The sequence below is a fragment of the Myotis lucifugus genome, unplaced genomic scaffold, assembly GCF_000147115.1.
Source record: "Myotis lucifugus unplaced genomic scaffold, Myoluc2.0 scaffold_163, whole genome shotgun sequence".
In the NCBI taxonomy this organism is placed as follows: Eukaryota; Metazoa; Chordata; class Mammalia; order Chiroptera; family Vespertilionidae; genus Myotis; species Myotis lucifugus.
In genome coordinates, this window is record NW_005871211.1 from 2,990,098 (window position 1) to 3,003,176 (window position 13,079).

Consider the following 13,079-nt stretch of genomic DNA (forward strand, 5'->3'; position numbering starts at 1 on the left):
CAAGTCTGGGCAACACAGCTGTCAGACTTTTCCGCCACGAGGAGGAGGCATCCTCATCTCTTTATCATGAAGGGGGAACACATGGCCTGGAGTCTCCACAGAGAGCTCCCAGCAGGCACAGGGACTTCAGGAAGGCCCTGGATTCCTGAGCCATTCTTTCCCTCGTTCACCCTGTCCCTGCCCCTGGGGAACAATGGGGGGAGGGACATTGAGGTTGGACAGGCCAGGGCTCCACCTGTCCCCCTTACCTTCTCTGGCCCTGGAGTCTCCCAGGGGCCTCTACCAGCTGGCCCTCACGCACAATTGTAGATCATCACCTCCACAGGATTGGTCCTGTCCTAAGCAGACCATGTCTCCTACAGCCACCAAAGAAAGTACATTTTCTCCCAGGCCACCTGGGGCTACTCTGGGTGTCTTCCTTGTGCAGTTTATGTCCCAGCAGGACACCCCTGCAGCTCTACCCTGCAAGACCCCACCCTTGTCTCCAAGGCAAGAGGGGCCCTTCAACTCTCACACACCAGCTGAGGCCCTGGAAACAGTTTGACAACTCTTCCCAGGAAGTTCTGGGAAGACCCACAACTCTGTCCCATGAGGCTCCTGGGTTTGATTGCTGTTGTTTCAGAGTTTTTATTTATTTTTAGTTCAAATTTATCAGATTCAAATTCAGTAAAAAAGTTTTGATGAACACAAAAGGTTAAAATTAGGGGTTTAGATGACAATCACATGAGCCTCAGTAGCCAATTTACATGTGCAATTTCTTATTGGTTGCATAGTGTTGAGATTTTCTTGATACGATGTTTAATTTTGGAGATTTCATCCTTCTCTGACCCAGACATAACTTGGGTTCTTATCATTGCCGATCTGGCCAGATGAGATTCTGGCACAACCTTTTCCTCTGTGTTTGATGAGAAAAGGAGTAGCTTCTTAAAAGAGTGTGAAAAATAAACATCATTCAAGCAAGTTGGCAGGAGGCAAAGCAGGGAGGGTTGGGCACAGGCTGGACATGGGGTAGAGCCTAGGCTGAGGCCAGCAACCTCAAGAACAAAGCCCAGTGCCCCCAGGCTCTCTTGATGACCCCCTCACCCCAACCCCCACATTGAACATGCAGTCCCTGGAAACCTTTCACACAGTGAAGACTGCCCCTGAAATTTTCCCCTCTGAGGGGTTGGGGATAGACACTGGGGAGGAAATCCTGAGTCACATGGGCCCCACAGCTCCTTCCACACAAAACTCTACTGGGGGCCTGTTAAATATCCCAAGTGACAGGTCTCCCAGATCTGGGATGGGGCCGTGTCTGGCTGGTGACTGTTTTAACAAGAACTCAGGTTATTCTCATCCTCAGGAAGTTAGGAAGCATTGGGTTGGTAAGGCAGAACTGTCTGCCTATATCAGTGGTCGGCAAACTGCGGCCCCTTGAGTGTGGCTCTTCCACAAAATACCATGTGCGGGCTCGCACATACAGTGCGATTGAAACTTCGTGGCCATACTCAAAGGGCCAAAGAGCCGCATGTGGCTCGCGAGCTGCAGTTTGCCGACCACTGGCCTATATGGTCCTTACAGAGGAATTGTGCCCACCCTCTCACTTGATTAGACTTTGTGCAAGGCATTGGATAGGGAAGAAGACCTCACCATCTTGAGGACCCCTGAGCAGGGACATCACAATTTATATAGTCTTATAATTACCTTTTTACCAGTACTGTTTTTTTTCATGTGAATTGAAATTACCATCTGAAATCACTTGCTTTCAGCCTGAAGAACTTTAGTATTTCTGATAATGTAGGTCAAATCCAATCTTTTTACCTGAGAATGTATTATGCCTCCACTTTTGAAAGATAGCTTTGCTGGATATACAAGTCTTAGTTGAGGTGTTTTTTTTTCTTTGAGTTCTTTGAGTATGTTATCCCCCTGCCTTCTGGCTTCCATTATTGCTGGTAAGAATTCAGCTGTCGATTTACTGGAGTTCCCTTGCAAGTGATAAGTTGTTTCTCTCTTGCTAGACCCAGGCACCTCTGAGTGACACCCCTGCTTTAGGAGCTGAACACTCCTAAAGTGGAGTGGGGGGCAGTAGCCAGAGGTCTTCTCAGTCTGCATCTCCTGGCATGGCACCACCAACTTATGAGCTGGACAAGGTCAGTCAGAGCCCCTGTATTCGGTGACACTTCATCCAAGGTAGAGGCTGCATTCCATGAGTGGAGGTTGGATGGAAGAGATCTCCCAAGATCAGTCTTGGTTCAGATAACAGATTCTTGGTTTTCTTACTGAACTTTCATGCAAAGATGTTTTTCATTTGCTGTATGCCCTTAGGACCATTTCCAAAGGCCTTAAGTGGTTGGTTTTTTAACAGTGATTTTCACCTGTTATTCTGAATAGCATGTTCACAGAGCTTCTCGGGCTGTCATGCCAGAAGCTGATCTTTCCCTACTTTTTAATGTAAAGTAAGTGCTAAACACTGTTCATCTTTGAACTTGTGCTGCACTCTGTCAGCATGCAACAACAGCTGATAGGGGGCCTTCATTCTCCTGCTCTCCATCTGCAGCCTATGGCAGCATCTGGGTGTACCCACCTGGAAGCCCAGCTTACTGTTGCTGGGAATGGCAATGCATCTCCCCTCAAAGCTTCATCTGGTCCCTCATTGTCCTTTTTCAACTTCTGCTTTTAAGCAGTATCTGTAATGATCATTCATTTGGCCTTTTCAGTGACTTAGAGAGTCTGGGGAACAAGGCACCCTATACTTAATTGGCACTTAGAATTAGTAATAAGCTCTCAGTTTCTCACTTTGCACTGCCCTTGGAAAACTCCACAAGGTCCTTCCTAAACATTTCACAGACTCATGTAAATAGGTTCCCTCATTAAACTCTGAAAGACAGAGCTGGATGCAGGAAACCGGGGCAGTGAGCACCCAGAGCTTCAAGCCTGGCATGAACTCTTACCCCCACTCCACCTATGGGAAGGAAGCCTGAGGCAGGAATTGTAACTGCAGATGTGCACACACACATCTGGGAGGAGGTTCACTGCAGCACTGTTGAAAGAACTATGATGGACAACAGCAATTGAGCAAAAGCTACCTTTAGTCATGACACACCTGTACAGTCATTAAAACATGTAGAAGAATATATGTAACATTAAAAAGTCTGTAATTTATTAAGTACAAAAGCTGATTATAAAAGTATATGATTCTAATTTTGTAAAATATTTTAAAAGGAAAAAAATCCCCAAAAGGATTTACGTCAAATACTAATGCTGCTATATTACTCAGAGGTAGGATTATAGATTTTCTTCTTTACACTTTAATGTGCTTTGTAGATTTTATGCTGTAAGCATAAATGCTTTTATATTCAGAAAAAAGTAATGCATAATAAAATCCATCCTATTTGGGATCATTTAAAAAAACCTTTTCACACATTTCAAAATGCAGAATTACAAAATCAATAACTTTTATTAACATTATGATATAAAAAATTTTAGTGTGATATACAGAATTCCCAGAGAGTAATCTTAAAACATTTTAATGTGCTTCTTAAAGTCTTAATTTACAAGACACCTTGTTTTACTGACACTGACCTTTCAATACAAAAATTTTACAATATTTGCTACAAAACTACAACATTAAGATTAGGGTTAGGTAGTTCTTTCCCCTGCCGGCCATTCTATTATAAGGAATATCTGTTATCTGTATGTCAAACAATAAGTTACACAGATTATGTACATAATTACAATAGATATTACAATTCCAGTATGTTGGAACATAACTAACTGCAGTCCACCACAACAGGCAAACAGAGCTACAATGCACCTGCTATTGGTAGCCAAATAAGAGTAAAATGTAAGAGTTAGCCTAGTTAGCCAGACCTATTTGGTGGAGAATTTTAAATGGTAGAGAATTAATAACAGCTTTGTTAGGCACTGATTCAGGCTAATTCCAGAAAAACCTGGTTGTTACTATGAAGCATGCATGATCCATAAACTTTCCCATCCACAGTTCCCCCCAAAACCCAACAACTTCATAACATACTCTTTATTAGCTATATAAAAATACGCTAAGTCTTAGATTTGAGCTTCACTTTAAATTCTTATAAGTTTCTAAAGGATTTTATATTCTCTTTGATTTAGTTTTACTGTAATATCACTCTGTTTAGTCATAACTGAATATGGTTTGGCCAAATTTAATAGGCATACAACTCAAAATGTGAAAGCCAGGTTAAGGGTAACCAGGCCCACCTTCATCATGGGGTAAGGCTCTCCCCAGAGGTCTGAGAGCCTTACCTTGCACTGAGGATGTGAAAACCTCAGACACTGTCATCAGTGCTTCCAAATCTGTTAATTTGGGATGAAAATAACTCAGTACACATCCATGTATTGAGAAGAATTTATATTGTGACGTTATGAAAACAAGTGTTTAACTAAACACAGCATTAAATTACAAACCTAGGAAAGTGGTTTAAAACTAAATGCTGGTTTATCTTTCCGAAACAGAGTATCTACCTTGACAGCCCCAAATGCACTTACTGAACATTAGTGACAATGTGTGCAGACAATCGGACACACCTGTTTCAATAAACTGGGAGAGCGGAAGCACCCTGTAACTAGAGTGCCTGGTTTGGGGCCCAAGAGCCAGGGTAGGAGGAGTGGGCAGGTCTTGCTACCCTTCCCATCAGCCTCTTTGGGCTCTGTTCCTCCCTGTGAATCAGTTGTACTGGGGCCTCAAATCCTTACTAGCTTAAATTCTACATATAAACTTGTCATTTGAAGTGGGAATAAATAATTGAATTTTTTAAATCAAGAACTATATTTTTAGTCTAAAAAGTGCAAACTTGCAATACAGTAGAGAACAAATTGCACACCTGCAATTCCTCATGATACCCATGGCCAGGCCTTTCATTTCCTTTCCCAGTCACCCTAACTGTTAAAATACTGACATTTATGTTTTTGTAAATGTCCTTGAAGATTAAAATATTCCTTCAAATAATTCAGGAAGTGGCTTCTCAAATAAGATTTGGGGAACTTTGAGACGAATCTCTAAAAGTAGGGCAAGGGGTGCAGTATTCCATGATGACTGCAGTCCTTTGTCCTGGTGGCTATAGACACACTGCAGTGTCTTCACATGTTCTAACACTTTCACATGGTTCCAACCCCTGGAAGCCTCACATTGGACAGAACTCTGAAGCTGGTGAGAGGTGCTCACATGTTGTAGGCAACATAGATTGGATCCAGCTGGTCAGCCAGGAAGCCATCACGCAAGTGCATGCGTTGCTTCTCACCCCGAGAGTTGATGGGGATCACGCCTGGGTCGACAATGACCACCACACCGACGACCAGGTGATGCTCCTCCAGCACCACATTTGTCACTAGGGCCACTAGGTCCAGTGCGTCCTGCTCCAGCCCATCCAGCTCCACCACCACCACCAGCAGGTTGGTCCAGGTGAACACGGCACTGCAGGGAGAAGACAGATGGCATTACATGGCATGGACATCAGCTTCTGAGGACCAACAGATACATGGGAAATGATGCCAAACAGAGGAGAGTAAAAATACAAGTATATTTATTGACACTGCGCTGCTGCTGAACATCGTTCACAACTGAAAGGCTAGGCTAAATGTGCTGTCTAGGACTATCTATTCTAATGAAAGTTCTTGCTAAAAATTAGAAGCATTCATTATTTGATGTTGAAAGCTGAGCCTGTCCCAATGCAAGCTCCCTACAAAGTGAAGAAATTATGAATCACAACCATTTAAATGAGAAAATTCACATTAAAAGCAGAAACACCAGGAAAACTGTGGAGAACTCACACTTTGCCTGTTCATTCAGGGTCAAACGCTTGGTTTAAAACTGACTAGGAAAAAAGGAAAGCCCAAGCAAAACCAAAGGGCTGCACAAGGGGTCTCTGGTGCGTGTTTCCTAGAGCAGGTCTGGAGAGCCCAGGGCCAGCTCTGGGAGAGGAGGCTTTGCCAGCATGTGCCTGTAATCGGGGTCTGCTGGAAACGTGACCAGGCAGATGGCCCTCAGTCCCTGGCTCTGCCCCAGATGAGGGCCTGGGTGGGACTTGCCCTCCTCTGGGTTCTTACCACTCGGCGATGCTCCTGTGTGCTCGGATCACAGATGTCTCGATGTCGATGGGGTGGTACCGCATGCCTCTCAGCTCCAGTGTTTCATCCAGAGACCCAACCACATAGAGTGCGTCATGTCGCTCTATGAAGGGCACAGTTTGCACACCTCAGAAAGGCACAGTGCAATCTGGGCCTCCACACATCTGTGTCAACCTGAGTTGGGCTCTCTGGAACAGGGAGCTCACTATTCCAACATCACTTGAAAACCAAGCTTCCAAATGGGTGAGGCGTGCAGCAGAGCCTGATAAAGGTGCTGTCCATGCCCTTGATTCCAAAGAATTACGTCAATGTGTGAATATATATTTAAAAATAATATTTACTATTTCTGGAAACAAAACAGCATCTACAGGGGCTACCAAAAGTTCTGACTTGATTTGGCTGGCCTGCTGGGGCCTAAGGACTTTGCAGTTATGACGGGTCGTGTGTGGGGAGGGTGCTACCCACAGCTGGTGAAACATGCAGGTGGCTCTGCCTAGGGCTCTGGCTGGGGGAGGACTTGACAGCATTACCAACAACCCCACAAATTCAGCAGAGGCCGAGGGTCCAAGAACAGTGAGGACGGTCACAAAGGGAAAAATAGTAATTTTCAGAGAACACCACTGTCAGAGCTCATCCTTTACCCCACACCCAAAGATACAAGCTCCTTGCAAGGGGTGTGGTGAGTCAGCAGGAATCCCTGAGATGCTGCACGTGCCTGTCAGGCTCACAAGCTGCAGCAGCAGACCCTGTGGGCTGTGGACAGAGCTCCTCACCCCCAACAGTGCTGACACGGGGTCACCGTAACCCCTCACCTCCACTGGCATCAGTGAGCTCCGTTCTCCGAAGAAAGCCCAAGTAGCCAGTCCTTGCCCAAATGGTCTGGGTGTCTCCAAAGCTCAGTCGGGCACTGAAGTGGTCAGCATGAAGTGCTTCCTCTCCATGGACAGTGTAGTAGCCTGTGGCATTGTGGGGGCTGCTAACCCAGATCTGTGGGGCCCAGAGGACAAGAATGAGCTGAGCACAGATTATCATGAGACATCCACTCGCCAAGAAAACTTAAAACACTGCAAAAAGGCAGGGCATTTTCAGTGTTGCTTATCCTGTGAACTCATCCCATGGATCCAAGAAATCCTACCCAAGTACTGGGTACAGGAGCACAAATGTGCCTGGGGGGGAAAGGACCAAATAGCTTGGCAGATGGGAAGAGGTGGAGGAGCAGCTCCTGAGGTGCATGAGGTTCCAGAACCCAACCCCCAGCCTCACCTCTCCCAGGTGTGAGTCTCCAAGGGGCCCTTTGGTCTCAGTGTGTGCGATGATGACTTTCACTCCAGGGAGGATCTGGAAGGAAAACCGTGCCCATGTCAAAGACAACACAAGACTCCAGACTCAATGACATTAAAACCAACAGCCCTTGGAAGCTAATCCAAACAACACAATGTGTACATGTAAGTGATCAGATTTAAAGCCAACCCAAATTTGAATATGAACAGAAATAAGACTTTAATTGATAAAAATATATGTGAATCTTAACAAAATGACCCTAGTTCCTAAGAATGGACCTTATTTTGGATGTTGTGAGAGGCAGAGAGGGTCTATATAAGCATCTTTTCTACTTGGGATCTTTCAACAGGCCACTCGAGCACTGCCTGCCTCTCGTGGGGCACACAAGTGCAGAAGGCCACCCAGCCCCACCACTCAGCTGCGCCCCAGCCCCGCCATGCAAGGACTCTGTCCATGGGTTTCATCAAGCCTCCTAGTTCTGGGCTGGAACTCTAACCTTGAAGAACCCTTCCTGCCAATGACTCAGAGTCAGTCCAACCACTGGTCACCTGCTCTGTGTCGACTCAGACAGACGGAGGCACCAGCTCATACTCAGGAGCCATGGAAAACATTCCAGGGCAGGGTGCCTCAAATCAGGGAAACCCCCACACCTGGTCCTGGGGAGACTTCACTGGGCTCAGGTCAGACCCTGTGGCTGCTCCAGGCATGGTCACCTGTTCTGTGTCCTGTTTCCTCACGTACAAAATGATGATGACATTGAGGTCCCCCAGGCAGGTGGGAAGGGATGAGGGGTCAGTTACAGGAAGGGCGTGAGTTTAGGCTGTTGCCTACGGTCAGTGCCAGACCCTCTTCTCCTCCCACTGTTGTTGCATCCTTGCCACACACTACCCGTGGGACAGTCCTGTTTTCCTGAATGCTGCTGGAGCCTCTGACCTCTCTCCATGGGGGCCCACCTGAACCCTAAAGCCAGAGCTTTTTCCAGAACACAAATCCCTCAGGCATAACTCATTTGAAACTTAATAATACAGGGGCAATATGCTGAGCATACAAAAAGGATAAGCAAAGCTGTCCACTGAGCGTGGGCTCCAGCAATGTGCTCAGAAAGGGGAGGTCATTGCCCATATTCACCTCTCAGCTGGTCTCCTCCAGGTGATGCTAAAGACAGGCAGGCACATGGCAGGTGTGCTTCCACAGCTTTGCACCTCCTCCTCTTCCCCCAGCTCGACTGTAGCTATGCTAGTCTCCCTGTGATGATGCTCCCTCCCAGGATGTTTGACTAGCTGAGCCCACTGCCCTGGGTCCCTGTGGCTGCTCCTCCTCTTCCCTAATACACGCACACGAGCTCCTCTCCAGGCACCTTGCTGCCTCCCCAAAGGGATCTATAGCCACAGGAGTGTGTAAGCAGTCAGGTGGCCCTGTAGGCTGCATGGATTGGGAGCTTCCTGTTCCTGGCCATGCTGGGCACACAGCCCTGCCCACTATCCTGCTGTCTGCTGGCCATGGCACACCATCTTCATCACATGGCGTCATCGGACCATGTGGGCTTTCTTCCTTCCTTTAAACCTCCCCTGGTTCTGAGGATGCCTATTCCCCTGGGTCTCTGTCTGCTGACCCATCTCCTGGTGCTCACATTTTTAACCTGGGCACCCTCAGATGGCCTCACTCCTCCCATCCCATCCCTCCCAACCCCTCTATGGGCTCCCAGTCTTCTGGATTGGCTTCAATGGAAAATTGCAAGATGGGTCTAGGACTCCACCCACTACCCAAGGCCCTGGAGGGAACCACTTCCTGGCTGTCACCTGGGCCAGGGCCTGAGTTGGGTAGCTGTGCTGGCCCTTGCTCCAAGACTGTGAAGACACTGGGCCCTGAGCCAAGGGGCCCTACGGCCTCGAGCCCCAGCAATGGGAGTTCCTTCTGTGTTTCTGCACTTGCAGTCCTCCTTTCTTGGCTTTGTGCTTTCGATGTGTGTTGAACTAAGACTTAACCTAGTCCTTGTGTGTGTTTGCAGGGAGGAGGAGGCCTCCTGCGTTAGCCCAGCCCAGCCTGACCACAGCCATCTGTGTTCATCAGGAGAAGTGCAGTTTCCACTACCTTTCCAGACTCCGTCAATGGCAGACTGTGCGGAGAACCCCGTTCTACCAAACGTACCCTAAAAATTAACAAGGGAAAATTTTCAGAATAAAATTTACTATATAGGTAATGACCTCTAAAAAGGCAACTCATAAGATCATCAGAAATTATCACTATGACAGTCAGTCTGTTGACAATGACCTACTGTAACCTTGGAACAGTGACTTCAGGTGCCTTCGACTTGCCTGGCTCACCTGGCACAGCTCAGGGCAGAAGCTTGTTCTAAGTTTTTTGGGGGCCGTCCCCAACCAGCTGCCCTGTCCACAGTAATCTGTCTACCTTGAACTGCAGCGTGGTCACATTTGAGGGCTCAGACCAGGATCAGAGCTTCAAAGCTGAGAGGGACCCAGACCCCCAGCACACGTTTATTGATGTAAAAACTAAGTCCTGTCTTAAAATGGTATTGTGGTAAAAAGTCCTTGCCATTAGTTGCTTTACTTGTCCTCAACCCCATAAAAAGCTAAATGCAAATGTTAGGTCACTCCTATCACCTTCCCGATCACAGGAACAACAGATAAAGGGACATGGACTGAGTCTCGAGGACACAGTGATGCAGAGGGAAACCCAGGTTTCCCCAGTGGAGCTTAGCCAGCCACCTGCTAGTCCAGGTGCCAGGAGGGCCCAGTCAGGGCAGACCCAGCTGCACAACTTCACCAGTGGCGTTACCTGTCGTGGCGCAGCGCCTTCATGTCCACGTAGACCGTTGTGGGGTCCGGGCCAGCCGTGCCCTGGAAGAAGAGCAGCACGTCTGCATCTACACGGCACAGCCACCTAACAGCTCCTCCCGCTGCCGCCGGAAGGCAGCATCTCTGCTCCAGCAGAGAGCCTGCCCAGGGACACTGATGCCTTCCATCCAAACATTACATGGCTTGATAACATCGAGTGAAACACTAGTGACACTGAATGAACATGCCAAACTGTACAATTTTACATTTCAGTTCTCACAGCTGGTCTCTACGTTATGGTGAAAGCACCATCACAGGATTTGAGGGCATTTGCATCCAGCTATCGGTCAGGCTTGGCCTCTCTCCAGCCGACCTAATTCTACTGAGGGCTGAGCACAGCAGAGGCTCAATCAGGGTCAACAGAGTGCTGTTCTCCCTTTCCTCACTTCTGACACTTGGACCCTGACTGAAGGATGTTATTTTCTGTTTTATTAGATAAGGAACATCAAGTTAAATGGACACTCTGCTCAACATCACTCTCTGAAGATCCCAGACAACGTAACGAAAACTGCTTCATTGAGATTCAACAGCCCGTCTATCCAGAGGCAATGCTATGAATGTTAAATTTTTTAAAAAACAGTTTTGCTTAAATTTTATTACAGAGGCATTTTTATAATATGTAAAATAATATTCAGTGTGAGCAAAGTCAGACAGCAAAAGAAACACGTATCTGTCTGAAGTTGAGGAGAAGGCCACAGGAACTCATGGGGGAAGCACAGAGGTACCTCGAGGTCAAGGTCGTACCTGCTCAGCCAGCTTTCCCAGCCTGTTGGGCTGACAGAGGCAAAGGAGGCCAGCAGAGTGAGACAGGAGGAGACGGCCACAGGAGACAAACAGAAAGCAACAGGCCACGTGAGAAACACACGATAAGAGACAGCAAAATGCGTCACTGCATCTCAAAGAGCAAATGTGATTATCTCATTAAGACTTCTGCAATCACACATGGCATCCCACATGCCAACAGATAGAGGAGATAACCTTCAAATATCGAGTAAGGAGGACATGCCTTCATTTACAGCTGCTGACTACACACCAAGAGCCTGACGCTCAGTCCTACTTTCTACAACAGGAGGGGTATGAGGAGGGCACCCAGCCCACTTCCTCCTGCCACATGGCAAGGGTCTGAGGCTTGGAGTGGTAGCAGAGTCTTCTCACGGTTGAGAGGACATCAGCATAAGGGGGAAAGGATGATGGTCCACAGCTGGCCCATGACAGGAGTGCTCTGAGATGAGGGCCCAGCTGAGCCAAGGCTCCAGAAACAAGAAACAGCTCTCCCGGAGCCCTGCTCTGGTTCTGATGCTGCCTTTCCATCTAACAAGTCTTTTCTATGCAGGCATTTCATATATATTTAGAAAGAGTGAAATTGAGATACTAGTACAAAATCTGGAAAATAACCAGAGTCACCTGAAGAAGCAGTAAACAGCACTGCAGTTAGCTGTTCAATTTCTGAAACTTCATGTAAATACCTTAAGTAAAATACCTTAATGTCTCAAATATGAATTACAGGTAATACAAATGATCACAATAATGTTTCAATTTAAAATTACTAGATGTCTTAAAACAGTATTGTTGTTTTAAAAAATTAAATGCATATTTTATCCAACTTAGTGAGATTCTTCCAGATAAGAAATAGTCACTGTTCAAAATAATATTTTTTTCCAAATAAGCCTTGTTTGTGAAGAGAATATCTTTTAAAAATAGAACCCTCATAGCTTTCCAAGATAAACTGGAAATGAAACATTAAAGGCTCAGAGAATGAGAAATGGATGTAGCCGGCACAACAAGGAACAGCGACGATTAAAAAACTGTCTGTCTTGGGTGCCCGGCCCAGCCACCTTACCTGGAGGCAGATGGCCACATTGACCCTGCACCCGAACGTGGTGCTCACGGCACGTGCAGGCAGGCCCAGGTCCTTGAACAGCTTGGAGAAGGACTGTGTCAGCGCGATCCGAGGTCGCTCCTCAGCGACCACCATGCATGTGCGCACACACGACAGGTTGACCCCCTTCATCTGTGGGAAGGAGCAGGGTAAGACAGGCCCTGAACACTCCTTTAGGAAGCTCCTGAGGGGACCCATGTGTGACCTGAACATACACCCCACCTCCTCCGCTGCGGTCTCATTCTACAGAATTCTAAGTATGGAATTGCTAGAGGCTACCCATCTGCTCCACATCCACACCAGCCAGTCCTTCAGTTCATCTGGTCATAGCTCCACAGAGCTCTCCCAGATCCTGTCCCAGGTCCTCAGGGACCCTGACACTTCCAAGATGCCCCCAGTGCTAGTGTCAGACCTGCCCCCTCCGCATGCTCCCCCACACCCCCCACCATGTACCTGCCTAAGCCAGCCCCACACGCCTGCCCACCCCATACTCATATCCTGCCACATGGGTGTGTGGATGAAGGGAGCAACTACTTACTACAGAGGTGTGGTGGGGAGTGAGTGAATAGCTCCCAGCAGGGTGGGTGCCGGGAAGAAGGGACATAGAGCCAGCATGACTTGGTGCCTGGTAAGGGTTTTCTCTGTTTCCCCAACTGCTTGGAGCTGTGTTGGGAGTCTTTTTTTTAGATTCCAATGGCCCGGTTAAGAGCCAACCTAGAAATCCCTGGTTTGGGCACTTCCTAAAAAGGGATGAGGACAGTAGGGCACAAGCAGGCCTGGGCACAGACACACTCACCCTGAGGACACCTGTCTGTGCACCCAGACCCTTGGTGCACATCTCCATCACCGAGTAGGAGCAGAAGAATAACGCGGGCCTTGTACTGGCTCACGGCTGACAGCCACAGGGAACTATTTGCTCTCCAGCTTCAGGGGGGGGCAACAGCAACGAATTGGTATTCAAGAGAAAAACACTGTGGGGC

General features: G+C 47.6%; 1 protein-coding gene across 2 annotated transcripts; it reads right to left on the reverse strand.

Annotated features, from left to right (window-relative positions):
* Positions 1-3,417: 3,417 nt before the first annotated feature.
* Positions 3,418-12,957, reverse strand: LOC102435244 (disco-interacting protein 2 homolog A-like). 2 transcript variants are annotated; one of them, XM_006095961.3, is made up of 8 exons: positions 12,896-12,957; positions 12,061-12,231; positions 10,162-10,223; positions 9,457-9,514; positions 7,348-7,422; positions 6,897-7,071; positions 6,064-6,187; positions 3,418-5,431 (listed from the first exon to the last, which is right to left on the reverse strand). In XM_006095961.3, exons 1-8 carry the CDS (start codon positions 12,941-12,943, stop codon positions 5,179-5,181), a joined length of 966 nt encoding a protein of 321 aa, XP_006096023.1. In that variant the 5' UTR covers positions 12,944-12,957; the 3' UTR covers positions 3,418-5,178. The 2 variants fall into 2 exon arrangements, with proteins under 2 accessions (XP_006096023.1, XP_023615619.1); XM_023759851.1 differs by lacking the exons at positions 9,457-9,514; positions 10,162-10,223.
* Between the last annotated feature and the right edge of the window lie 122 nt (positions 12,958-13,079).

What these genes read in the sequence shown, in the direction of transcription:
- LOC102435244 (XM_006095961.3), bottom strand. Translation starts at nt 12,943, where the DNA reads ATGGAGATGTGCACCAAGGGTCTGGGTGCACAGACAGGTGTCCTCAGG. An exon ending in CACAGACAGGTGTCCTCAGG is followed by an intron (nt 12,232 to 12,895) that starts GTGAGTGTGTCT and finishes TCCTTCCCACAG; the next exon opens with ATGAAGGGGGTCAACCTGTC. An exon ending in GAGACTCACACCTGGGAGAG is followed by an intron (nt 7,072 to 7,347) that starts GTGAGGCTGGGG and finishes TGGGCCCCACAG; the next exon opens with ATCTGGGTTAGCAGCCCCCA.